The 26,265-nt window shown below is 32.9% G+C and overlaps 4 protein-coding genes across 5 annotated transcripts; 2 read left to right on the top strand and 2 right to left on the bottom strand.

Annotated features, from left to right (window-relative positions):
* Window positions 1–3,548: 3,548 nt before the first annotated feature.
* Window positions 3,549–7,145, top strand: LOC107936665 (serine/threonine-protein phosphatase PP1 isozyme 4). The gene is made up of 4 exons (XM_016869412.2): window positions 3,549–4,023; window positions 4,536–5,095; window positions 5,176–5,406; window positions 6,698–7,145. Exons 1-3 carry the CDS (start codon window positions 3,822–3,824, stop codon window positions 5,359–5,361), a joined length of 948 nt encoding a protein of 315 aa, XP_016724901.1. The 5' UTR covers window positions 3,549–3,821; the 3' UTR covers window positions 5,362–5,406; window positions 6,698–7,145.
* Window positions 7,146–9,223: 2,078 nt separating this feature from the next.
* On the top strand, window positions 9,224–14,706 carry LOC107936668 (protein NEDD1). Its single transcript, XM_016869417.2, has 10 exons — window positions 9,224–9,623; window positions 9,955–10,067; window positions 10,922–11,182; window positions 11,270–11,374; window positions 11,446–11,511; window positions 11,672–11,893; window positions 12,188–12,757; window positions 13,266–13,862; window positions 14,038–14,214; window positions 14,301–14,706. The coding sequence occupies exons 1-10, from the start codon at window positions 9,467–9,469 to the stop codon at window positions 14,406–14,408; spliced, it is 2,376 nt and encodes a 791-aa protein (XP_016724906.1). The 5' UTR covers window positions 9,224–9,466; the 3' UTR covers window positions 14,409–14,706.
* Window positions 14,707–15,451: 745 nt separating this feature from the next.
* On the bottom strand, window positions 15,452–18,808 carry LOC107936663 (probable disease resistance RPP8-like protein 2). Its single transcript, XM_016869410.2, has 2 exons — window positions 15,853–18,808; window positions 15,452–15,578 (listed from the first exon to the last, which is right to left on the bottom strand). Exon 1 carries the CDS (start codon window positions 18,637–18,639, stop codon window positions 15,889–15,891), a length of 2,751 nt encoding a protein of 916 aa, XP_016724899.1. The 5' UTR covers window positions 18,640–18,808; the 3' UTR covers window positions 15,452–15,578; window positions 15,853–15,888.
* A 1,108-nt stretch (window positions 18,809–19,916) lies between these two features.
* Window positions 19,917–24,884, bottom strand: LOC107936662 (disease resistance protein RPP8). Of its 2 annotated transcripts, none has more exons than XM_041078198.1 (3): window positions 21,833–24,840; window positions 21,091–21,216; window positions 19,917–20,255 (listed from the first exon to the last, which is right to left on the bottom strand). In XM_041078198.1, the coding sequence occupies exon 1, from the start codon at window positions 24,621–24,623 to the stop codon at window positions 21,864–21,866; it is 2,760 nt and encodes a 919-aa protein (XP_040934132.1). In that variant the 5' UTR covers window positions 24,624–24,840; the 3' UTR covers window positions 19,917–20,255; window positions 21,091–21,216; window positions 21,833–21,863. The 2 variants fall into 2 exon arrangements, with proteins under 2 accessions (XP_040934132.1, XP_016724898.1); XM_016869409.2 differs by lacking the exon at window positions 19,917–20,255 and adding an exon at window positions 20,583–20,999 and having other exon boundaries at window positions 21,833–24,884.
* Between the last annotated feature and the right edge of the window lie 1,381 nt (window positions 24,885–26,265).

Genomic DNA, 26,265 nt, shown 5'->3' with positions numbered 1-26,265 from the left:
TAGTAAATGTTAACAAAATGTGTAAATGTTGTAGAAAAATTGTTAAATTAGAACCAAATTGATAGAATGTATACATATTACATGCTAAATTTGTTCAATCAAGACCAAATTGACAAAATGTATAAATTTCGAGCACTAAATTTGCTATTATGCCAATAAAAAAATGTACTTAACATTATGATTAATTACCCCGTAATTATAAATTAACAAGTTAAACTACTCTAAATTTTTTGAAAGTTACTAGTTTACTCAATTTCAAAATTTAAAAAGACCGAAAAATTTTTTTACCACAAATTTTAATACCCGAACGAATACAATTCATATTGATCCGATCTAAAACCAAACCAACCATTCAATTAACAGGTATATCTATGTTATAGGTTTCTTCTACTTTTTAGGTCGTTAGTTGTCACCTTTTCCATTCCTCCCTGGTTCATATGCTTTATTCCACAGCCTTGTTATCCACCCATTCCTGCATGATCCTTGCTATATATATTTGTATCCTTTGAACATTTTCTTTTTTATTTTATATATAGGGGGATGTAGCTGACAAGGTGATTCGTGTCGGTTTTTTAACAAAAGTGAAGAAAATTAGCTAGACAGAACATATAGAACATGTTGTTGTTGCTGTTGCTGCCTATGAAATTTGGCTGGAAATTGAAAGTTTAAGATAAGTGTGTGCATTCTGATAATGGAGTTCATAAGCGAACCCACATATTGTCTCTTTGAGTTTTGTCTTTCTTGCACACTTGTGGATGATGTTTCAAACATGTCTCAATGAAGACAAACATTACCCCCCAAACCCCCTTTTCTTAAGACAATTTTTTGACATAATCACTTGTTTGGTCCTTCTACTTTACAAAAAAATCATTTTAGTTTTCCATTTAATTTTTCTATCTCGTTTAGACTTTGAACTTATCTTATTTGTCAGATCAACTCAAAATAGATGGAAAAGTTAAAAACACATTCTAAGAATACTTTAGATTACTCCTCCAAAAGAACAAATCACAAGGAGTCTAATTTTTTATTTTCATTTGTCTTATTCGCATTCGAGATATATATTTAAGGTCAAATTCTGATATTAATCTCTATATAATAATTTGCTTAATTTTAGTCCATTTATTTTTAGTCACTAAACTTTTTAAAAATTGAAATTTCAGTTTTGATCCAAATGATAACAATTAAATTCGTCAGGTTAAATTCTGCTTTGGTCCTGTATTATACCTAAACTATAGATTTAGTCCAAGTTTTCCTATTTTATCATTCTTAGTGTCTATACTTTTCAAATTTTAAAATTTTAATCTTGACATAAAAATGACAATCGTTAAATGCATTACCAAACATTTGTGAATAATATATGGAAATAATAAATTGACATAGAATTATAAATATGTTAATTGTTTTCTGCATAAGATTTTGGAAATAACATTGCTCAAATTAATGAATTTAATAGTTACCTTTCGGTTAGACTGAAACTTCAAAATTCGAGAGGTATAAAGACTAAAAATAACAATATTAAACTACAATAATTAAATGCATAAATTAAGTATAACACAAGACTGATATTAGAATTTTAACTATATTTTATATACGCTATGATTCGTGGGTAACTTCATATATGATTTTTTTTTGATAAATTCATGTATACATGTTATGTTTAATTATGGATTTAATTAATTCCTCTATTTTATTTTGTAATATTAATATGTTGGAAGTGATAATATTATTAGTTGGATAATTTGAAGTGAAGAAGGGGAGTTTTTGTCAAAACCAGTGGCGGGTGCCATAACTTCTTTAAAATGGTAAATTTTCAATTTAGGTAATTTATAAAATTTTAAATTAGTAATAATAAAATTGCACTTTACCTTTCAAAAAAGATAAAATTTTGATTTAATCCTTAAAAAATTATAAAGATATAAACTATTAAAATGATGAAATTACAGTTTTATTATTGTAAAAATATACAATTTAATTCTGTCAAAAAAAATTCTAACTCTGCCACTGGTCAAAACAACATTAATTTTAATTTATCAAAACAAGGTTAACATTTAAATTTATCATTGGTTGAAGAAGATTTGGTTAACTCTCCCACATGGTTGATTGAATTTCCATTCTATTTTGATTATACGAGTGAATAATACTAAAGTATTATAAAAATAATGTTTCAGGCAACATGCTATAGAGAAAATGTAATATAATAAACTACATATTAATTTCCCTATGTTAATTGAATATCACATATGCAAGTATATTTATCGTAACAGGTAATATAAAAAGGTCGTTCTCGCATAGAGTTATTATTGATCATAATGCTTATCACCAACTATTACTCTACAACTTTTTCAAATAAACCAATAATAGGATCTGAAAGCTAAAACTAGTAAATAAAATTAATAGAGCAAAACTCGAATGAATAATCAATCAATAATAAAATTTTAGGACTACAATTTTATTCACTATATTAGTTAATTGTTCTATCTCCGTCTAATTTATCTTAATAAAGTTGATTACTGACTTGGATATTAAAATTCTCTTAATTCTTTTTTTTTTTAAATTTAAATAACTAATTTAATCTAATTATTATGCTATATTCCTATGTTGATAATTTAGACTAAATCGATTAAGAACAACCCAATTTTGATTATCCAAAATAATTATGTATATTCATATCTTAATTAGGAATAAAGATTTAACCCATCTAATTTAGATTCGAAGTTATTCATTTTATGCTTAAAACGAAAAATAAATTTCTATTTTTTTTAGGTTTTTCTTAATTAATAATTAGTCAGATTATTATAATAAAGAATAAATAATCAAATTTGTATCAACAATAAAAAAGAATGAAAATAGAAAATTTCAAGTAATGGAAAAATAGAAAAACTTTTCAAAAGAAAAAACAAGAATTAATCATGAAAAAAGGGAAACAAGCAAAAAGAAAAAGAAAAAATTGAGCTTTCTTGTTGACTTTCTGTCAAAACTTGATGTTTGAAGGCTTTGGCGGCTTCTCTTATTTTCCCACACAATTCTAGCGAGGTAATGCCTGTTTTATACTCTTTTAAGATTTACAACCTTAAAAAAGAATATTTTAATAGTGCCGCTCTAGTAATCTTTCATAGAACTGAAAAATCATCTACCAAATTAGTCACATAATTCGCACATTCCTACGGACATGCCATGAATTAATTTCATTGAATCTTAATTCACTATTAAAAATATGAAATTATCGTTGATTAAATCTTAACTCGATTGAGATAAATATTATTATTAATGTAAGAGAACAGATGTTAAAAAATATAAATTTATCAATTCGAGATAATATCAAAATCTAAACATAAATCCTATCCAAAAAATCTTTATCATTACACTTAAAATTTATCTCATTATTATTATTATTTTAAATTCTTTATCTCAATAAAAAACACAAAAAACAACAATCAAACGTGAACCCAAGCCCACATCACGAGAAATGAACCGGCCCAAACGGTCTAATAAACAGTATCTCGTTGAAAACGACGTCATTTTAGTCATCGGTCTTCCATTATTCATTTGAAAAAGAAGGAAACCAGTAAGATATTTCTCTCTTGAAACACCCCCCCCCCCAAAAAAAAATTCTAATTATTATTTTATTTTCCATTATCTTTCCCACTCTTTTTTTTTCGTTTCTCAAAAAAATAAATTTATATTTAATTTCTCTGAAAAAAGATTATTACCATTTTCCCCAAGCTCTTTCTCTCCCTAACAAAAAGGGGTCGTTTATCTTGTTCCGTTTCGGTTTTTTTAGGGTTTCGTTTAATCAAAGGCCGTTGAAGGAGGACGATTTAATGGCGGCGGCGACGGCGCAAGGGATGGACCCAGCGGTACTAGACGATATAATCAGACGGCTGACGGAAGTCCGATCAGCCAGGCCAGGGAAACAAGTGCAATTATCTGAATCTGAGATCAAACAGCTTTGTGTTGCTTCGAAAGATATCTTCGTTCAACAACCTAATTTGCTTGAACTCGAAGCACCCATCAAAATTTGCGGTAAAGTTTTTGGGCTTTTTTTTTTTAAATTTTTTTTCGTTTTTAGCTTTATGTTTCGTTGGGGTTTGTTATTAGAAAATATTTTGTGGGTTTTGAAGGAAAGCTGAGGATTTAACATGTATTAAATAGGTCGTGATAGATTCGGTAAAGATTGTAGTTTTGTTAGTGTTAAATATATAATGTTTTAGGGAATAAGATTCTTTTTAAAAAAATGGGGTTTCAATATTTAAGATTTTTGAACCAGATAGAGGTGATTTTCACCTTTTTAAAGCTTAATTTATCCTTTTTTTGGAGGTGGAAATTGGGTTCCTGTTGTTTTGTTTTAACTGTTTGATTGATATATGAAGCAAATAAAATCATATATATGACATGTTTGAATACGATTGTAAATTCGAATGAATAGAATTGTAAATTCGAATGAATAGAAATGGAGATATCATTCAAATGGGACTTAATAGTACTACCATCATTTTCCTGTATCTTAATTGTAATTTTTTTGTTTTTGTTTTTAGGTGACATACATGGGCAATATAGTGACTTACTAAGGCTGTTCGAGTATGGGGGTTTTCCTCCTCATGCTAATTACCTATTTTTAGGCGACTATGTTGATCGTGGCAAGCAGAGTTTGGAAACTATATGTCTTTTACTTGCTTATAAGATTAAGTACCCAGAGAACTTTTTTCTATTGCGAGGAAACCATGAATGTGCATCTATTAATCGGATATATGGATTTTATGATGAATGCAAACGACGGTTTAATGTGAGGCTGTGGAAAAGCTTTACTGATTGCTTTAACTGTCTTCCTGTGGCGGCTCTTATAGATGACAAAATATTGTGTATGCATGGTGGTCTTTCACCTGACTTGACAAACCTGGATCAAATTAGAAGCTTATCTCGTCCAACTGCAATTCCTGACACCGGTTTGCTGTGTGATTTGCTCTGGTCTGATCCTGATAGAGATGTTAAAGGATGGGGAATGAATGACAGAGGAGTTTCGTACACCTTTGGTGCGGATAAGGTGTCTGAATTCTTAGCAAAGCATGATTTAGATCTTGTTTGCCGTGCGCATCAGGTTGTTACTTGTCTACACTTTTTCCACCCGTCTATTTAGTGTTGTTTAATTTTGATGGTAAACTGGTTATTTTTGTGTAGGTTGTGGAGGATGGTTACGAATTCTTTGCTGATAGGCAACTTGTTACAATATTTTCAGCACCTAACTATTGTGGTGAATTTGATAATGCTGGTGCGATGATGAGTGTCGATGAAAACCTGATGTGTTCTTTCCAGATTCTCAAGCCAGCAGAGAAAAAAGCAAAGTTCATGTCCACTAAAATGTAATGGTTGCTGCTATCAACATTTAATGGCTTGCAAGTCTTTACGAAGGTCAGCTAAATAGAGTTGTTTTTGTTTTCTTTAAATTCTTTTTCCTTTTTATTGATGATATTTTTTTGGCTTCTGACTGCCATTGTTTGTCGTTTACAACATATCAATCAAGTGTTGCTATTATGTGGTTGTGAGTGTAGGAATAAATCAAGCTAGTGACTTCAGCTGACATATTGATTTTAATGTATGTATTATTGTCTGAACACTGATATACATCACAAAGATGTGCTATGAGAGAAGAGAGTTCGAGATATCCTTATTCATTAATGGTTGTTACTTTCCTCTGTGTTTACTTTAGAAGTTTTCAGCATTTTCAGGTATCTCTTATGTTTATGATGTTAACAAAAGCTTTTAGGTGGCAATAATATTGAGTCATTATCAGAATCATTGTTATTATAAAGCACTTTTTATTCAAACCAATCGTGAAATGTTCATAATTTCATTTGATGGTCCAACTTCAGAAACTAAAGAAAATACCTTCTTTGACCTCTCTTTCTCTCTTTGAAGATTCAGGCTGTATGATTATCTGGATCACCTCTAAGTAGAGAATATTCAAAAGTCAAAAAAGGCTTCTAATGGGGAAGAATGGAAATGATTTTCTTTCTGTTGTATAATTTAGTGATCAACCCCCCTCTCCTTAGTATCTACTTGCTGGATTGTCCACCTTCTTCTCCTTCAATGTACTCTTTTGTCGGTTCTGAATATTGGTGATTGGTAATGAGATTTTAGTTTTTTTATTGTCATAATGCAACACTTCAAAACAATGAATCTTTTTTCTCCTTAAAGTCATATGATGCTTATTGTAATTGTTAATTATGTTTCTTATTTTTTTTATTTACCTATATTTGCTATTCATTTGGTTATTAATGTAAAAGTACCATGAAGGCCTTTGTACTAGGAGTCAAATTGCATCTTTCCCCCTTTATTCAAAAAATGGGCAAATTAGTTCCTGTATGTTAGATAAAAAATAATAATTCTTTCTGTTAAAAATTTGATCCATAACTACTGTAAAAAAACCGGTGTTGCTGACTAGACAGTTACACATGGCATGCCATAACACCTCATGTTGACGTATGGGGACCAATTTTAATAGTAAAAATGGATGAAATTTTTAATAAAAGGATCATTTTGCTATTTGACCTAACGTACAGGGACTAATTTGCCCATTTTTTGAGTTGAGGGCAAAATGCAATCGAACTCGGCCTTCATGGTACTTTTACTGATATTAAATGTCATAACAACAATCAGTGCTACTTTGTGTTATTTATTGTCTCTTTTTTCTCTGATGTAGTTATCCATCACCCTCCAAAAATGGTTGAAACTGAGGACTGTTGGCACCCAAACTTTTGCTAGGGGAGATGCAAGTGATGGCTCGATGGATACCGTTTGTAGGGTAAAAAGGTTTACAAGTCTGCTTTCGTGTAGCATAAGCCGCCACTGTATTTCTCTTAATTCTTCTTTATTTTCCACCTCCATGTTCTATCTTTTTTCTTTATAGCAGTTAATCTGCGGTTCATGTATAGATATATCTGGTCTGACAGCTCATAGTTGTGCTTTGAGTTGTTGGAACAATAAAATATGGCCGCTTTCGTCTTCAAAGGATTTTTTCGTATTTCTCAGACTTTTTGCTAATTGAGATGTTTGTATTGGGTATGTTTAGGTGCAATCAAATGTTATGAGATGATTAGCTGCAATTAAGAGCCTATTGCTCACTTGTAATGATTAATTTTGTTTTTGAAGATTTATCTGTCTCTTTGGTGTATGAGAATGACTAATGCTTAAGTGGTAGCATCATGAATCTACATGGTGACCCTGTTATTACATGGTAAGAAGGGGTAAAGAAAATGCCCAGAGCTTTTTTTCGAGCATCTTATTGCGAGTTTTATATAGAAACCTCATAGCCAGAGAAGTATAGGCTAGCATTTTCAGTGCTCTTTGCTAATTGGGGCTCCCTTGGAATATGCATGTTGGGATGGGAGGGATTTCCCACCTTGTTGAAGCGCTCCTCTCCCTCCCGCCATGCTTTCTGTCATGATCTTAGAAACGAACCATGAATCTCATATCGACTAGGTACGGAAGTGTTTACAATATCGTCGACTTGTGAGGTGTCTCTTGCTGTTCAAACTATGAGGTCTAAGGGGTCAAAGCGGGTAATATCTTGTAGATTGGTGTTGATTGGGGGGGCTTCCTTGGAATGCATGGTGGGAGGGGATTTCCTAATGTGTTGAACTGGGTTCTGTGTCATGATCTTCAAAAGAAAATCATGAATCTAATATTGATTTTTTATTAGTATTCAACTTAGTATTTTTAGTGTTCACACTATGGTCAACTTGTGAGGTGCGTTTTGTTTACGTAACTGTAAGGTTTAATGCGTTAAAGTCTGTAATATATAAGCAAGTGTGGGCATCATTTTCAACTTGTGAGGTGTTTTTGCCTGATAAAACCCAAAGGTCTAGTAATTGAGGTGCTAATTGATTTGTCTTAATATATATATATATATTTGTATTCTTTGATGTGATCCAATGCTAACCTTTGTTGGATCGAATGGTTAGGAAGTCGATGTTGTTTAAGCAAAGGATTTAAGTTTGGAGAAAACATTAAGAGTTAATTTTATTTTAGGGTCTAACTTGATTTGAAATTTAATTGGAGTCTAATGTGACTTGAATATTAAGAAGTTGAAATTTAATTGGAGTCTAATGTGACTTGAATATTAAGAAGTAAAGGTTGGTCAAGGAACCAAGGTTTTCAACATTATCGAGATATTGATTCGATAAAGGGTTATAAAAATAAAAAAAATAATCCAATTGATTTAAATTTTTTATAAAATTCAATTGGTACGAACTGATTTTTGATTAGTGAATTAATATTGGTTTTGTTTGAGTAATTTTTGTATCCTAGAGGGTCCACTGCACAGATTGAACCTCCAATGGATAAAAGAAATTTTCATTTTACTCCATTATTATTATTTCTCTAGTGTAATAATAATTTTAACTATTATTTAATATAACATGATTCTAATATCTTATTATTTAATGTAAATATAATATAGGTATATTTTATATTATAGTATTAAAATTAAATAGTCTTTAATAATTTTTTATTTTAATTTCGTCATTGTTACATTTGAATTCAAAATTATTTTTTATTACTAATTTTAATCTCGGGTATTTTACTAAAAAAAGACCTATTTCTAACATTATTTATGGAAATGGGCCACTTAAAATATTATTTATTGAAATGGTCTAAAAAATACAAAATGTGCTTATGTGGAAGCGTTTTAAAGAGAAATTTCAAAAAAACACTTTCTCGTGGGAGCGCTTTTACCATGTCAATAAAAGCGTGCTGACGTGGAAGCACTTTTATTGATATGACAAATAACATACAAATAACTCAAAAACCTAGAAAAAACACAGGCTAAAGCGCACCCACGTCAGCGTGCTTTTGTCATGTCAGCAAAAATATGCTGATGTGGTAGCACTTTTGTTGACATTGCAAAAATGTTCCCACGAAAAAACGTTGTTCTAAAATTTTCCCTTATAACGCTTCCACATAGGCACGTTTTGGGTTTTTTACCCCTTTCTGATAGATAATATTTTAAATGGCCAATTTTCATAAATAATATTAAAAATTAGTTTTTTTTAGTAAAATACCCTTTAATCTCGTCATTACAATAATCAATTTCACTCCAATATTTTCTAAAATCCATTTTTAAATAAAAATAATTTTTCTTCAAAAAATTAGAAAATGAAAAAAAAAAAAAGGCGCCCACTCTTTCCCATCATTTCTACACTCTTCAAAACTCAATTTAAAAAGTTGAAAAAAAAAGGAAATAAATTTAAATTTGTTTCGACCCCCTCGCTTTCTTTTCTTTTGCTCTTTGACGTAGGGTTTACTTACACTCTTTTTTCTTTTTTTCTAACCACCAGATTCCAATTTAAATCTAAAATTTTTTCAAATTAATTCCCATTCTATCTTCTTCATTTCTTATTATTTTCGTTTAAATTTTAAGTTTTTACTTGAAAAAATATATCTTTCCTTTTACTAAACGAAAGAGATTATAATGAATCTACCGGATCCGTCGTCGGAGTTACTAGCAGCAAGTGGCGGCGACACCGTGAAGATATTCGACATCAAGCTTGAACCGAACGATCCTTGCGTTTTAAGTTACTCACCTTCTCCGAGTTGCATTGTCAACTCGGTTAAATGGAACCACACTAGTAAGCTCGTTTTTCTTTTGTTATTTTAAAATTAGAGCTTTTTATTTATTTATTTTTTCACATTTCTGCTGCTACGATCTGTTTGGCTGCTGCAAATGTGGTTTGTTTGTTTTTTTTCTTTTTTATTGGATAAAAAATGTAAATTGAAATTAATAATATATTGAATTGAACGGATTAAGTCCGTATTTTAACTTAAATAAGTGGAATTTTTAAATTTAGAACATTACTTAAGATGAATTTAGCAATTACGCTGGGAATTTAAGTTTTTTTTTTTGGATTTATTTGTATATGGTTGTTTGAACTGATTCTGGCTGAGAAAATGTTATGGCAGATTTAGTGGTGGCGAGTGCCGGAGAGGATAAGAAGATATCCTTGTGGCGGAAAAATGGGCAGAGGATTGGGACAATTCCGGTTGATGGGACTGATAGTGGAGATAACATTGAGGTAATCCTTCTCTGGACTTAGTTAACTGTTGAATATTGTTGAAATACTTTTAGTTTTATTGTTTTGAATCGAAGCGAAATTTTTTTTGGAGTTGTATATAATGTTCATTTCCAGGTAGATCATGCATGTTAAATTCCAAAATTGTTGTACTTTATGTTTCTAACCATATTGTCATGCGTAAGGTTTTTAGTTGTGAATGCATACATCACGAAATAGAAGTTACCAATAGGATGTGTGTTGTGGATTGCCAGCTGACTTAAAAGATATTTTGAATAAAACTCATTTTAGATTATTAAATCATGAGTAAATTGAGTTATTTATGAACAAAAGAGAGAAGTTTCATGCTTTCTGAACTTTCTTCTTTATTAATGTGGACGAGTTGTGCTATGCATTATTGTCTGTAGTGTAGGACTATAATGAACAAAATATCATCGTGACTTGAAATTTCTGTCTATACAATTACCATATGTTTCTAGCTGACATTAGTGGAGGTGTTTAGCAAGAGAGGAGGATGTGCTTAAGTAGCATGGACAGATAAGCTTGCTTCAAACATTTAGCACTTTGCATTGCATCTGAATGATGTCCTTTTCCTCAAATTTGATGTCATAATGCTTTATGCAAAAAAAAAAAAAAAGGGAAAAAAAAGAAAACGAGTTTGTGGCCTCATTTGCGAAACTAAAATCCTCTAGTTTTTGACTCAACACCCAAAATTGATTATTCGTTGATGACACCTGAAATTGCTTATCCATAATGTCAAGCCTTGATTAGTTTACTTGGTTACTGAAGTTATATATAATTATTTCCATGGCCTTCTTTGTCAAATTTAACAAGCAGAATATCCCTTTTATTTACAGGAGTCCATTTTAGCTATTAGCTTTAGCAACAAGGGATCCAGATACATATGTTCAGGAGGAAGTGGTCAAGTTGTGAGAATATGGGATTTGCAGCGGAAGCGTTGCATCAAATGGTTAAGGGGTCATACCAGCTCAATAACAGGTGTTATGTATAACTGCAAAGATGAACACTTGGCCTCCATCAGCCTAAGTGGGGATCTGATACTTCACAACCTTGCTTCTGGAGCAAAGGCTGCTGAATTAAAAGATCCTGATGCACAGGTTGTTGAGTTTGTTGCATTTGGGTGCTTATGTTAAGTTCTTAGTCATGTTTGCAAGCTAATTTTCTTCTGATGGATTTAAGACCAGGAACTAAAGGTACTTGATTATTCGCGGATTAGTCGACACATTTTGGTGACTGCAGGTGATGATGGATCTGTCCATTTATGGGATACCACTGGTCGTAGCCCAAAGGTTCTCTTCTCTCTGTCTGTCTTAATATTCTTGATGTTCTAAGCATATATGTAATCCACTGGCTTTTACAGGTCTCTTGGTTGAAACAGCACTCTGCTCCGACAGCTGGCATTAGTTTCTCACCCTCCAATGATAAGGTCTCATTGTTTCTTCTTTTCCTTATTAAGGCTTAATTAAAGGAATAGGCTGAGCTTTTCTGGAAGGCTGAGATGAAGGAATTTTTTTTTAATGGTTAAGACATCTTTCAAAAATTGATAAATATTCTGATATTTCAATTTTCTTTTTCCTTTTCAACAGATTATTGCTAGTGTTGGGTTGGATAAGAAGCTATACACTTATGACTCAGGGTCTAGAAGACCCTCAGCTTTCATTTCATATGAGGCACCTTTTTCTTCATTGGCATTTAAAGATGATGGTTGGACACTGGCAGCTGGTACTGGTAATGGTAGAGTGGTGTTCTATGATATTCGGGGAAAACTACAGCCTTTTACTGTTCTTCGTGCTTATAGTTGTTCGGAGGTTGGTTATCTTTTGCTCTATTATCACTTTTTAATATAAAAAGGGACCCAGGCCCTGATAAGTTCTTGTAGTTTGCACTTGCTTTCTATTTTCCCCCAAGAACTCTAACTTGATATGGAATTTTGAATGGTATTTGTATAAAAGATCATGTTCTGTAGTGGAACTAATGATATTAATTGGATGTCACTGCTTGCTTGTTTGTGCTCCAACTTCAAAGTGTTTTGTGTAAATGGAAAGTAATAAGCCTTATTCCTTTATTCATTTTAAATCCTAAGTGTTTATAGCATCTATCAGGCTCTTTCAAGTTTATGTTGGCAAAGATCAAAACCAGCCATTGTTAATGAGAGTACTTGCACTGCTGAGACTGCTCTTTTGGGAGGTGCAATGGAGGATTCTGTTCTTATGCCAGACCCACTTCCATCTGTGACATCAACAAGCCTTTCATCATCCACTGCAGTTTCTGGTTCTCGTATCACTGGCCGTTCAGGTCCTGCAGAAGTATCTTCTCTTACTAGTAGTAGTGGATCAACATCAAGCACACTCAATCTCTCTTCTTCTCTCGAAACACCAATTAGAAGCCATCTATGGCCAGGTGGAACACTAACGAGATTACATGCTCCTCGTTCTACATTCAATTTCAAGGATGATATGGAGGTATTTTCCCCTCTTGTGGATGTTCATCCTATTACACCCTCGCTGGATAAGCTCTGGGATGGTCATGATGGTGCAAAGAAAGAGCACCTACCCAATGATAAGAAGCCATCCTCCCTGCTGTTTCCTTCTAGCAGGAGGTTTGCTTTTGCTGATGATGGAGCTAGTGATCACCCAATACTTGATTGGAAGTCCAGTTCAATGTCTCAACAGGTTTTTTGCTTTTTGCTTTTTTGTTATTGATAACAGTAATGCATAACATATTTATTTTGATTTTTTTGTACAAGATATTACTTTAAATCTTCATGATAATGTTCTGCTAGTTTCATGCAAGTATATGAGTTGATCCTAAGTTGTCATTTTTGCATAGAATGGGAATGTGGTTTTTTTTTTTGCATTATGTTGTATGTTTGGAGCATTATGAGTGTTTGTATTAACAAGTCCAATAGATCAACTGTGTTTTAGTATGGCTTTGCATGTTTTGAGGATTTCTCTGATTTACAATTGCAGACAACTTATTATCATCTGCAGTAGGATGTCATTTCCAACAACTTTCATTTCTCTTAATAAATGAATTAGCTGAGCTTGATTCACAGGCTATTATATCGTATGTTCTTTAGTCATAGAACTGTTTCTGATACTTAATTTGGTTTTTTGAGAGCAATATGGCTTTTCGGTCTTTTTCCCCATAATGATGTTTGTACACCACTTATCTTTACAGGATGTGACGAAGTCTTTTACAGCATTGGAATCTACCCCTACACCGTCTTCCAAGAGTGAAGAGACTTCCATCACTCCTCCAGAAGCTTGGGGTGGTGAGAAGATATCTGACAAATTTGCTCACCTTCGCCAGCTGCCATCTCGTTTTGGGATGCCAGCTTCTGGTGGTCTGACAACGAGCTCTATTTATGCTGGACAAGATCAGTCTTCAATGCTCAGTCAGACCAGTTCTAACCTGAGCTATGAAAATTTGCACACGAAAGATGTCTCTTCAAATCATGAGACTTCTTCATTGGGATTTCCTGAACATTTCTCCTCGAGCTCCATGTCTGCTTTATCTTTTGGTTCAAAAGGCATTACTAGAGCTGGCAGCCTTGACTCACCAAAACTAGCATCTTTAGCACCGCCTCGAAGGTTTTCAACATATGCTGAGAGAATTAGTACTACATCTGCTTTTAGTGATGGAACATCCCATTTGGTGGCTTCTCCAAAAACAAAGAAAACGGGAGCTGAAACCAGAGAAGAGCTGTTTAATAGCCTGTTATCGAGGTCTGATTCATTGACTGCAGCGGCATCAGGAGTTCTTCCAGCAATGAATGTATGATATCTGGTTTGGTTAAATAACTATTCACTACATTAATTTCTCTAATCACTTTGGTCTTTTTGTGCATTTGAGTAGTGAAGTCATCCTGGATGAAGGATTTTTACGAATTTCTATATATTTCATAGTTTTTTTTCTGGGCATGACACTGCATTGATTGTGACCATAATAGGGAGGAACATTACAACCCCCCAGGGCATCTCAACAAGATCCCCAACAAGGAAGCAACTTTACTCTTCAGCTATTTCAACGAACTCTAGAAGAAACCCTCGATTCATTTCAGAAATCCATTCATGGAGATATGAGGAACTTGCATATTGAAATTTTAAGACAATTCCACATGCAGGAGGTATTTTCCTATCATCCTTTCCTTTATGTTGCTTTGGCATTCATGTACATATTCTCAGCTCTAATTTGCGGAAATTATTGGAACAGATGGAGATGTCTCGTGTGATGAGCTCCATATTACAGAACCAAGCTGAACTGATGGAAGAGGTTAAGTCTCTCAGGAAAGAAAATCAGCAGCTTCGTCAATTGCTTTGAGCGCTGATTAAACAACATTATCGTGTCAGGTTAGTGAATGCCTCTTCTGATCACCTTGCTGTAACTTCTGTTTCATCAGTAGGCTTGTCTCATATCAGAGTAAAACTGCTTACAAATGTGAGGCTAAGATTTTTACGTTTCAGAAACATGTATATAAATGCTTCTTGGTTGATTGAAAATGAAGCATTTAACACGGTTATCTTAGTACATAGAGTTCCCTGAATTTACTACATTTTGATTTGTGTAACCTTATTAAAACAAGTCTTCAATAGAAAGTTGAGTCGCTACTTTGTTCTTATTGTTTATAGCAAGAATAAATTATGTGAAACTCAACTTTCTTAAGCACACAAACTTTTGTGAATTTAGATTAAAAGGGAGTTTAGTTCACAAAATGTTTGATTAACCTGACAATTAGCTCATTACTAGATATGTTACAGTACTGTGTTGGTTCAAGGTAAAAGTTGAAATAATTTAGACTCAAAGATATTTAATTATCGGTTTGTGATTAAAAAGTATTTAATACTTTATGATGATTTTGATTAAAAAAACTTTATGGAATGATTAAAATCATTGATTAAACGGTTAAAAGTTTCAAAATGATTAATGTTGACTCTTTTTATATAATATTAGGGTGGGGATGGGCGTCATATAGTTTGAACTTGTGTTAAACGGGTACTTAAAAAAAAAAAATCATCATTCCACATAAGTCAAGTTTTGTATAAATCTGTTTTATACATTTTGTTAGAAGAAATTGTACATATTTTTGTTATGTCGTATAAAAGTATACATGATATATGTTTTGATTAACATTGTATCATCTAATTTTTAATTGAAATAGTGAGTTGTAAATTTAAAGGGGTTGTTTAACTATTTAAATAATGAATTTAACAATTTAACATCGAATGAGTTATTTAGAATTTTTTTTCCCGGTTTAAATTAGATTAATTTCAATCAAATAGATGCAAATGAAGAACCAATTAATAAGAAGATAATTTTTTTAGGAAAGTAAGCAAATTGGGAGGCCTGAGGCGAGCATTAGATATATAGCAAACGATCACTTCATTCAAAGCTCATACTATATAACAATCCAATTCTTAAAAAAAAGTAAATAAACACACTTAATGAAATTGGATATCTTGGCAAAGTGCATTCCAATGCTGGTTAGATAACCTACATCAAGAAGAAAAATGGTATGTATATGTCATCATCTCTTATGTATAATAATTAAAAATATGAAATAATAAAATGATATTAAAATTTTAGTTTTTCTAGAAAAATGATTAGAAATTCTTTTTTTTTTTAATATTTTAATTACAATTTTTATGGTAATTAAAGGTATATTCTTCTATCATGTTATTTTATCAATATTATATCAATCTCTAACTCTATGAGTGAAAAGAAAAGAAAAAGAATGCAAAAATTATTATTTTATAGAAATAAATACCTCAAGTGATGTTGGCTCCGATTATTTTGGGATCAATTAAATGTGGATGGAGGAAATGTGGCGCACTTTATAGAAATCCTCTCCATCTCTTCTATTTATCACTTTAATTCTTTCTTTCAATGACGAAGGCATTCTCGTTAAATTCAATTCTTGGAAAGTAGTAATATACCTCAATCCTTCTGGAAACATCTTTAAACTATAAACATAGGCTAACTCCAATTCTCGAAGGCATGGCATTGCACTTTCTTCTATTTTCCACTCCTTCAACTCAGGTAAAAGAAACATTCTAAGATAATCAAGTTTAGGAAATCCATTTGCAGAGCACACCATTTTACTCCCAATATATGCTTCTTTCAAATGGAGAATCCTCAAATGACATAGCTTTTCTAATACGGCCATTGGATCTTGGCTCAGCTTACAGTCAACTAAAGTTAATTTGACAATATTTGATGAAAGAAATTTCAAAACATGACCGCTCGGATTTGGCTCATCTTCTATCTGCCCCCATAATTTCAGTTTGGAGAGGTGATAATATTGAGAAAGGGGTTCCAAGTCTGGGTGTGAGACATCAAAAAATCTTAAGGACACTGACCCAAGGCGTTGCAATTTGGTTAGCAAGATTAGGGTAGGCTTCACATATTTTGCTCTGGTAAATACTATTTCTAAACTCTGAATATTAGTGCACCTAAGCACTGCATTATTTTCAACCGGCTTGTCATCCACCACTATGAACTTCAAAGTTTCAATATTTTTTGAAGTGAACCCTTGCCGCAAACGAAATCCACATTCGGGGTTTATCTCATCCACTTTTATTACAATATGCCTTAAACGTTCCAACTTAAATACTCCATCTGGAATTACAATGTCATAACAAAACTTGATGTATAAAGTGTACAGACTCTTTAACCTGCCAATAGATCGCGGCAAAATCATTTTGTTATTGTAGTATAACTTCAAGTATCTCAAATGTTGGAGATTACCAATTTCAGTCGACACATGCCACCACTTATTGTAGTTGCCCCTTTTTGCAAGAGTAAACACCCTTAAAAATTTGAAGCTTTTGTATTTTGAAATGCATAATTCTATCAATTTCTCATTCTGAGAAAACAACAAAGAACGTAATTTTGGATGCTCTCCCTTCAAATAAACTTTCGATTTACTAGGATGAATAGAAATTCTTCGTAGCATAGATTCTGCCAATGTCACTTCAAGTTCATGCAGCGGTTGTTGAATAATTTCCACGAACTTCTCCTCTCTTGCTTTCTTCATGCAGAAGTCTCTCAAGAGATCATGCATTCGACATGTCTCCACATTTGTTCCTGTATAGTCTCGCCTGCTAACTTGAACCAAGCTCCTATCTATAAGCTCTTCTAGGAATTTTTCGCCTAAATCCTCCATCAAGAATTCTTTGTTTTCCGGAATGAAACCTTCAGCGATCCATAAACGAATGAGTTCTTTTTTCGGTATCTCCCAATCTTCTGGATAATGACTAAGATACAAAAAGCATGGTTTTAAAGGATAAGGCAAGGCATTGTAGCTTGAAACCAAAATTCTGTTCACTGCACCATATTTACGATCTTGGTGCGAGAGCTCATTTAAGTGTCCATGGATGTTTTTGTGAACCCTCTCCCATTGAGCCAATGACTGTTCTGTTGCTAGCAAGCCTCCCAACACAACAATTGCTAAAGGCAGACCTCCACATTTTTTCACCATCTCTTTTCCAAGATTCACAAATTCTTCTGAGCAGCATTGAGAACCCATTTTGCTCCGTGGGAATGCTTTCTTACACAAAAGATTCCAACGTTCATCATCTGTAAGAAGTGGGAGCTCCATGGGAGTGCTCCAAGGATCGGCACGTGAAGCCACATTCCTGTTTCGTGTTGTGAACAATATTTTGCTTCCCTTTCTTCCTCGTGGAAAAGCAGGTTTAAGAATATCCCAATCCTCGCTTCTCCAAATATCATCGAGGACCACCAAATATCGCTTTTCTTTCAAAGCATCAAAAAGCGTTCTCCTCAGCTCAATCTCGTCCATTTTCTCAATTTTCTCTCTTTCATCGTTAGAAGGAGAGAGAACTTTCTTCAAGACACTAAGCAAAACTTCTCTCGGCTTACATTGTTGAGAGATAGAAAACCAAGCCAAGAAATCAAAATGGCGTCTCACATCAACATGATTATATACTTTTCTGGCAAGAGTAGTCTTACCGAGGCCCCCCATGCCGACTATGGAAACCACGGCGTGGGGTCTATCTTCTTCAGTCATCAACTTGGTAATGACATCTTTCGTGCTAACCTCCAAGCTAACAACGTCCTCTTCCTCGACATGTGAGTATGTCCTTCTTAACTGTCGCTGCACGTTGAAAACTGAGCTAGAACCTTCTCCAGCACGGGATATCTCATAAGCTGGAAGATTCTTGGAAATGTTTTGGAGCTTGGTCTGGATTGCTTTGACCTGCACCCCGATTTTGTGCAAATGCCAAGGTTTGGTGCAAATGGAGGTGAATCTCTTGACGATTCCTTGAAAGCCTCCTTGATGTGCACGTTCAAGGATGAAGGAGTCGATAACATCTTCAGCATCGTAAGCAAGATCTCTGATTTCGGATACCCGATTACGGAGACGCGTGTCTTGTTCCGCCTTCCCATCAACGTCCTCCAAGAAACACTGCATTCGTTTTAGTTCAGTGTTTAGGCTCTCAACTTCTTCCTTGACATCTTTGAGGAAAACTGCTTCACGGATGAGTAATTCTGAAATTCTTTCAACAGCTAAGGACACAATAGCCTCTGCCATTTCTCTAGCTGATTAAAAAAAAAGTCTGAATTTCTTGTTTTTTTTTTTTTGGATGTAAAACAGATTGATAATCAGCCTGTGTGTATTTTCTGATTCCTTTTTTTTGTTATTGTTCTATCAAAAGTAAATGATAATTAAAATTGAACAAGAAGAAAGCAAAAGCAGATTCTTCTTTCCTCTTTTAATTAAATTCTTTGCTTAAGAAAATGGGGATTCTTTTTCTAGCTTTCCCTACTCCTTGATTCCTTGCTTAGCAATGAAATACCCCCAAATGAATTCCCAAAGCTTTACTATTTCTGAAACTGAAGCAACCCTCATACCCCTTCAAATATCTTACAAACCTATGATATTATAATTATTAGAAATAACTATAAATTAAATTAAAAATAAAATTCCCATTTTTTAAAATTTGTATTTCGTTAACCATTCGAATACTTTAATTTATCTGTATTTCCTTTCTTAGGCTCAAATGTTAATCTTCTTTTATATTCCCCGAAAACTTTTAGTTTAAAAAAACCGTGACGCTGAAAAAAGGTTCCAAATCTAGATCTAATGGTTTCAACCTTATTAAGTATAGCATTAAAATTAGAAATAATTTTAGTTTTTCTAAATTCGAGTCTATAATTCATAGTAATTATGAATAATTAATAATTTTAAAATTATGAATAACTAATAGATAGTTAATAGATTTGATAAATATTAAAACTATACATGAACTATGTGTTAATGTGTAATTATATGTAAAATTTTGATTTGATCTAATTCTTGTTAAGTATTAAAATAATTACTGATATAATATCATTTTTTATTTATAAATTGCATACATAGATAATTATATTTATCTAATAAAAAATAAATTAATAAATTTATTTTTTTAAATGTATATAATTAAAATAAAATTAAAGTTTCAAGTATACATTTGAACTACAATTAGAGTTTCGAGTGTGTAACTGCATCAAATTAAAATTCATTAACAATTATATATTAAATCAAAATTTATGTATAATTTTAATATTTATCCCTAATACATAATACGGTAATAATTTGTTGAATTCCAATGAATACAAAATTTCTTATCATTTGAGCCCACTTAGCTCAAAGGTTAAAGCATCATGTATAAAATAAAATAAAAAACACCTTAGATGCTAATATTAAATTATTTTAATTAATATTTTATTAATTAAAGTATTTAAAATAATTATTTTTTATTTTTTGGTAAATTTAAACATTTAAGACAAAAATGATGTAGTAATTAAACTAATCAAAATTCCATAGCATTGTTTAAATGTTTTCTTTTATTTTCTCAGCGAAAGTCCATTTTATTAAGCATAAAAAAACAATGTTCTAAAACTGTAATAGAAAACCGTAATGAAATCAGCGTCATACATTGAAGCAAGTAATTTCGTACACCTTGATCCACCGGCAAATTCGGCAACATGTTCATTGACGAGGCACGAGAACGACATGTCAATTGCTCTTTAATTCACGAAAATCATTGGAACAGATGGAGATGTCTCGTGTGATGAGCTCCATATTACAGAACAAAGCTGAACTAACGGAAGAGGTTGAGTCTTTCCGGAAAGAAAATCAGCAGCTTCATCAGTTACTTTGAGCGCCTATTAAACAACATTATCGTGTGAGGTTAGTGAATGCCTCTTCTAATCACCTTGCGGTAATTTTTGTCTCATTTTAGAGTAAAATTGCTTATAAATGTGAGGCTAAGATTTTTATTTTTATATTGAAAATTTGCGATGTCATCAAACTTATTAATATCAAACCTTGATGCAGCAATCTTCGAATGAGTTAAATGCGAAAATCGAACTAGCTTTGATATCAGTTTATTAGGATTTAACCCCGGTGTATACAATGAACAAGTAAATAAAGTAGAAATTGAAAAGATTGAACACACAAATTTACGTGGAAAAGCTCCTTAAAAGAGGATAAAAACCCATGGATAAAAGGAGATTTCATTATATAAAAAGAGAGTGCAAAAGAGGGAGAATAAAAAAAACCCAAAACCACAAAATAAAAACCTTTCAAACTCAAAGAATAGAATTATCTCGATCTTAATATTTCTATTGTCTAAAACCTAGAGTAACTAAGACTATTTATAGGCTGAAATTCATAGCATATATGACTAGAATATCATTAGGTTAATCAGAATTTAAGTGGGAAACTAAAACAGAATTTAACTGAGAAAAGAAAGCCGGAAAACTTAAGTGACATGTTGCCACATTGTGATGTGGCGTTTGGTTGTCGGGACGAAGGAGGATTGCGTCGTTTGGATGAGGACTTTCTTCTTGTCATGACTTCAGCTCCTCATCAGGACAAAGAGCTTCTTCTTGTTTCAACATCACATACTGTTTTGGTCAAAATGCGAGACATATCTCCACATGTAACCTTATCTATGTTAATAATAATTAAAAAATATAAAATGAGTAATTCTCATACCATTTTTTTTTGTTCTCCATGTTCGTTCTATGATCCATAGTCGAGATTGGTGGCTACTAGTCCCAAATGAAGTACTCCACTTGTAATGTATAGGTTTGTACGTGCGTTCCCTCCTTGAAATATCATCTATTAAACGATTAAAAGTTCCACAATAATTAATGTATGAATCTAATTTTTATACAATATTGAGTGGAGATAGGCGTTATAAGGTTTTAACTCGTGTCAAACAGGTGATTTGGTAAGAAATTCAATCATTGGACCATATAAGCCAACGCATGTACGAATCTATTTTATATATTATTTAATAAAGACAATTGAAGAAAATATTGAATTGATCTCAAAACTAATATCATAAGCAAGAGAACTAAAGTTTCGAAATATAAGAAAAAAGAACATAGAGATATATAGAATTTAGAAAAAAGGAAAACATTGGATAACTAAAATTTGTACTCTCATCAAATTATTCATATAAACAATCACTTCATTCACCAATCCAATTCTTAAAAAAACACACTTGACGGAGTTGAATATCCCGACGAAGTGCATTTCAATGCTAATTAGATTACCTACGTCAAGAAAAAAAATGGTATACACATCTCATCATCTTTTATGTATATCAATTAAAAATATGACATGGAATTTATGAATTTTGGTTATTTTATTAATTTTATATCAATCTCCAACTATATGAGTGAAAGGAAAGTAAAAAATATATTATTTTACAGAAAAAAAAGAAAAAAACCTCGCGTGATGTTGGCTCCAATTACTTGAGATCAGAAAATGTGGATAGAGAGAATGTGACACACTTTATAGAAATCCTCTCCTTCTCTTCCATCTATCACTTTAATTCTTTCTTTCAATGACGAACTTATATTTGTTAATATCATTTCTTGAAGAGTAGTAATAAACCTCAATCCTTCTGGAAGCATCCCTAAACTATCAACATCGGCCAACTCCAATCTTCGAAGGCATGGCATTGCACCCTTTTCTATTTCCCACTCCTCCAACTCTTCTAGACCAATCATTTGAAGAGAATCAAGTTGACGAAACCCATTGGCAGAGCACATCATTTTACTCCCGTTATATACTCCTTCCAAATAGAGAATCCTCAAATGACATAGCTTTTCCAATACACCCATTGGATCCTGGCTCATCCTACACCAAAACAGAGTTAATTTGACGATATTTGGTGGAAGAAATTTCAAAATATGACAGCTCGAATGTGGATCATCTTTTATCCCCCCAGCTAATCTCAGTTTGGAGAGGTGGTGGCACCAAGAAAGAGGTTCTAAGTCTAGATATGATAGGTTTGAATCGTCTAAAACCTCCAAAGACACTGACCCAAGGCGTTGCAATTTGGTTAGCAAGATTAGGATAGGCTTCACATATTCTGCTCTTGTAAATACTATTCCTAAACTCTGAATATTAGTCCACCTAAGCACCACATTATTTTCAATCGACTTCTCATCCACCATTATGTACTTCAAAGTTTCAATATTTTTTGAAGTGAACCCTAGCCGCAAACGAAATCCTCTTCCGAACAACGCAATCCTTCTTATTACAATATGCCTTAAACGTTCCAACTTGAACACAACATCTGGAATTACAATGTCAGTATGATACTTGATGTATAAAGTGTATAAACTCTTCAATCTGCCAATAGATTGCGGCAAAATCATTTCGTTCCAGCATTCTAACTTCAAGTATCTCAAATGTAGGAGATCACCGATTTCATTTGACGCATGCCACTTTTCGACGTTCCTTTTTAAAAGAGTCAACACCCTTAAAAATTTGAAGCTTTTGCAATTTGAAATGCAAAATTCTACCAATGTCTCATTTTGAGGCAACAATAAAGAACGTAATTTTGGATGCTCTCCCTTCAAATGAACTTTCCCTTCGCTAGGATGAATAGAAATTATTCGTAGCATAGGTTCGACCAAAGTCACATCAAATTGAGCCGATGATTGTTGAATAATTTCCAATAACTTCTCCTCTTTTGCTTTCTTAATGCACAAGTCCCTCAAGAGATCATTCACTCGACATGTCTTAACATTTGTTCCTGTATAGCCTTGCCTGCTAACTTGAACCAAGCTCCTATCTATAAGCTGTTCTAGGAAGTGTTCGCCTACATCCTCCATCGAGATTTCTTTGCTTTCCAGTGATGGTGAAATGAAACCTTCAGCTATCCATAATCTTATGAGTTCGTTTTTTGATATCTCCCAATCTTTTGGATAATGACCAAGATACAGAAAGCATGGTTTTAAAGGATAAGGCAAATCATTGTAGCTTGAAACCAAAATTCTGTTCACTGCACCATTTTTATCTTGGTGTGGGAGCCCTTTTAAGTGTCCATGGATGTTTTCGTAAAACATCTCCCATTGAGCCAATGACTGTTTTCTTGCTAGCAAGCCTCCCAACACAACAATAGCTAAAGGCAGACCTCCACAATTTTTCACCATCTCTTTTCCAAGCTCCTCAAATTCTTCTGAGCAGCATTGAGAACCCATTTTGCTTCGTGGGAATGCTTTCCTACACAAAAGATTCCAGCTTTCATCATCAGTAAGAACTGAGAGCTCAATGGGAGTGTTGCAAGGATCGGCATCAAAAGCCACATTCCTATTGCGTGTTGTGAATAGTATTTTGCTTCCCATTCTTCCTCGTGGAAAAGCAAGTTTAAGAATATCCCAATCCTCGCTTCTCCAAATATCATCGAGGACTACCAAATACCGCTTTTCTTTCAAAGCATCAAAAAGCCTTTTCATCAGCTTACTCTCGTCCAGTTTCTCAATTAGCTCTTTTTCATCTTTAGAAGGGGAGAGAACTTTCATTAAGACACTAAGCAAAACTTCTCTCTGCTTACATTGTTGAGATATATAAACCCAAGCCAAGAAATCAAAATGGCGTCTCACATCAACATGATTATATACTTTTCTGGCAAGAGTAGTCTTACCAATGCCCCCCATGCCGACTATGGAAACGACGGCGTGGGCTCTGTCTTCTTCAGTCATCAACTTGGTCATGACTTCCTTGGTGCTAACCTCCAAGCTAACAACGTCCTCTTCCTCGACATGCGAGTATGTCCTTCTTAACCGTTGCTGCAACTTCAAAATTGAGCTAGAGTCTTCTCCATCACCGGGTATCTCATAAGCTGGAAGATTCTTGGAAATGTCTTGGAGCTTGGTCTGGATTGCTTTGACCTGCACCCTGATTTTGTGCAGATGATCAAGTTTAGTGAAAATGGAGGTGAATCTCTTGACAATCCCATGAGAATCTCGTTGATGTGCTGCTTCTAGAATAAAAGAGTCGATGGCATCTTCAGCATCGCAAGAAAGATCACGGATTTGCGATACCAGATTATGGAGACGCTCGTCTTGTTCTGGCTTCCGGTCAACGTTTTCCAAGAAACACTGCATTCGCTTCAGTTCATACTTTAGGCTCTCAACTTGATCTTTCACATCTTTGAGGAAAAGTGCTTCATGGATGAGTAGATCAGAAATTCTTTCAACAACTAAGGACACAATAGCCCCTGCCATTTCTCCTGCTGGTCGGCAAATAATTGTAGAATATTTGATGTATTAGTGGAGGAAGTATTTCTCTTTGTCAGAAGTTTTGAAGAGCTGTTTTTGGGGGTGAGGTTGCTGATTATTTTTCGTTGGGACTTAAATTTTTAAAATAAAATAGCATATGTTCAAAGTGAACGGAAATAGGAAATTTGTAGGAAGCTACCTGCAGTTTAACTAAGGGGAAAGTTTTTTTTTTGGGGGGGTTATTTATGAAATGCAGAATAATAACAAGAAATTCAAAATAGAAAGTTTAATAAATCCAACTTATAATTAATTTTAAATTTTTTTATAAAAACAAATTATTGTTATAAAATAAATAATAAAGTCATAAATTTTTATTTTTAAAAAACGTTTGGTGGACACAAAAAGTGATGGGTGACAAAATTCCAAAAGCACAAGAGATTTTCCAAATTGGACGGCATGCAATAAATTTGTAGGAAAGTGACATTAAATAACTGCATTCATCTATTCTTTTATTTTATGGTTTTCCAAAATCAAATAAAGAAAACTTTGGGATTCAAAATCAATAAAGTAAAATGGCATGTGAAGAAAAGTTATGATGAGTGACATTAGTAGGCCAACCCTCAATTTCATTTCTTCCTAATGACAACTACCTGAACACCCAACAGTCATTGCTCATAATTCACAGGATAAGATCAAAAGAAAATAATAATAATTATTTGGATAAATTGCATTCAAGATTACTAAACTATTAATAAATTTATATTTTTGTCATTTTACTTTAAAAAATTACAAAATAGTCATTGAACTATTCAATGGCCTTTATTTGAATCATGGAACTATTCAAAAGTTTTTGTTTAAGCCATTGGACTATTAAATTCTTTTTGTTAAAGTCTGAGGTTCAAGCAACAATTCGATGAATGGTATGATGGATCAATACTTATAGATGAATAGAAAAACATATATTAGATCAAGAAAATCTAATGGTCTGTGTCAAAGAGCAGAGAAGAAAGCTATTTGAATTTTGGTTCGTAGATACATGACGTTTAAATTTATTTCATGAAAAAAAAAACCCAAACTATAGAAAAGCAGAGGCAGAAGAGTTTTTTTATTAGTGCAGGGGATGCAAACAATGAAGACCATATAGCCCGATGACTTAAATAAAACTTTCGAATAGTTTAGTGACAATTTTGTAACTTTTTGAAGTTAATTGACCAAAACGTTAACTTACTCATAGTTTAGTGAATTTGGGTGTAATTTACTTCAATTATTTATTATTATTTTTACCGTGTTATTTAAACCTAATACACTTATTTAGATATAAACAAATTACCATATTTTAATGAAGGAATGCGACATATTTTATAGAAATCCTCTCCTTCTCTTTCATTTATCTCTTTAATTCTTTCTACCAGTGATTTTCTCATTAATTTTAATTTCAATTTTTAAAGAGTAGTGATGTATCTCAACCTTTCTTGAATCATCTCGAAATGAAACTCAAATATAAACTTAGAAACGTGGCATTGCACCTTCTTCTATCTTTCACTCCTCTACCTCTTTTAGATTGCATATATGAAGAAAATCAAATTGAGGAAATTCATTGGCAAAACAAGTCATTTTAGTCCGCTTCATCCTGTAAGCTAAGAATACT

This window comes from Gossypium hirsutum, chromosome A10 (genome assembly GCF_007990345.1).
Source record: "Gossypium hirsutum isolate 1008001.06 chromosome A10, Gossypium_hirsutum_v2.1, whole genome shotgun sequence".
Taxonomy (NCBI): Eukaryota; Viridiplantae; Streptophyta; class Magnoliopsida; order Malvales; family Malvaceae; genus Gossypium; species Gossypium hirsutum.
The sequence above is the reverse complement of the archived record's forward strand: the minus strand, read 5'-3'. Positions and strand labels throughout refer to the sequence as shown.

Coding starts and splice junctions, on each gene's coding strand:
- LOC107936665 (XM_016869412.2), top strand. CDS start 3,822: ATGGCGGCGGCGACGGCGCAAGGGATGGACCCAGCGGTACTAGACGAT. Junction 4,024..4,535: donor AGCACCCATCAAAATTTGCG/GTAAAGTTTTTG, acceptor TTTTGTTTTTAG/GTGACATACATGGGCAATAT. Junction 5,096..5,175: donor TTGTTTGCCGTGCGCATCAG/GTTGTTACTTGT, acceptor ATTTTTGTGTAG/GTTGTGGAGGATGGTTACGA.
- LOC107936663 (XM_016869410.2), bottom strand. CDS start 18,639: ATGGCAGAGGCTATTGTGTCCTTAGCTGTTGAAAGAATTTCAGAATTA.
- LOC107936668 (XM_016869417.2), top strand. CDS start 9,467: ATGAATCTACCGGATCCGTCGTCGGAGTTACTAGCAGCAAGTGGCGGC. Junction 11,375..11,445: donor CCACTGGTCGTAGCCCAAAG/GTTCTCTTCTCT, acceptor TGGCTTTTACAG/GTCTCTTGGTTGAAACAGCA. Junction 14,215..14,300: donor GACAATTCCACATGCAGGAG/GTATTTTCCTAT, acceptor TTATTGGAACAG/ATGGAGATGTCTCGTGTGAT.
- LOC107936662 (XM_016869409.2), bottom strand. CDS start 24,623: ATGGCAGGGGCTATTGTGTCCTTAGTTGTTGAAAGAATTTCTGATCTA.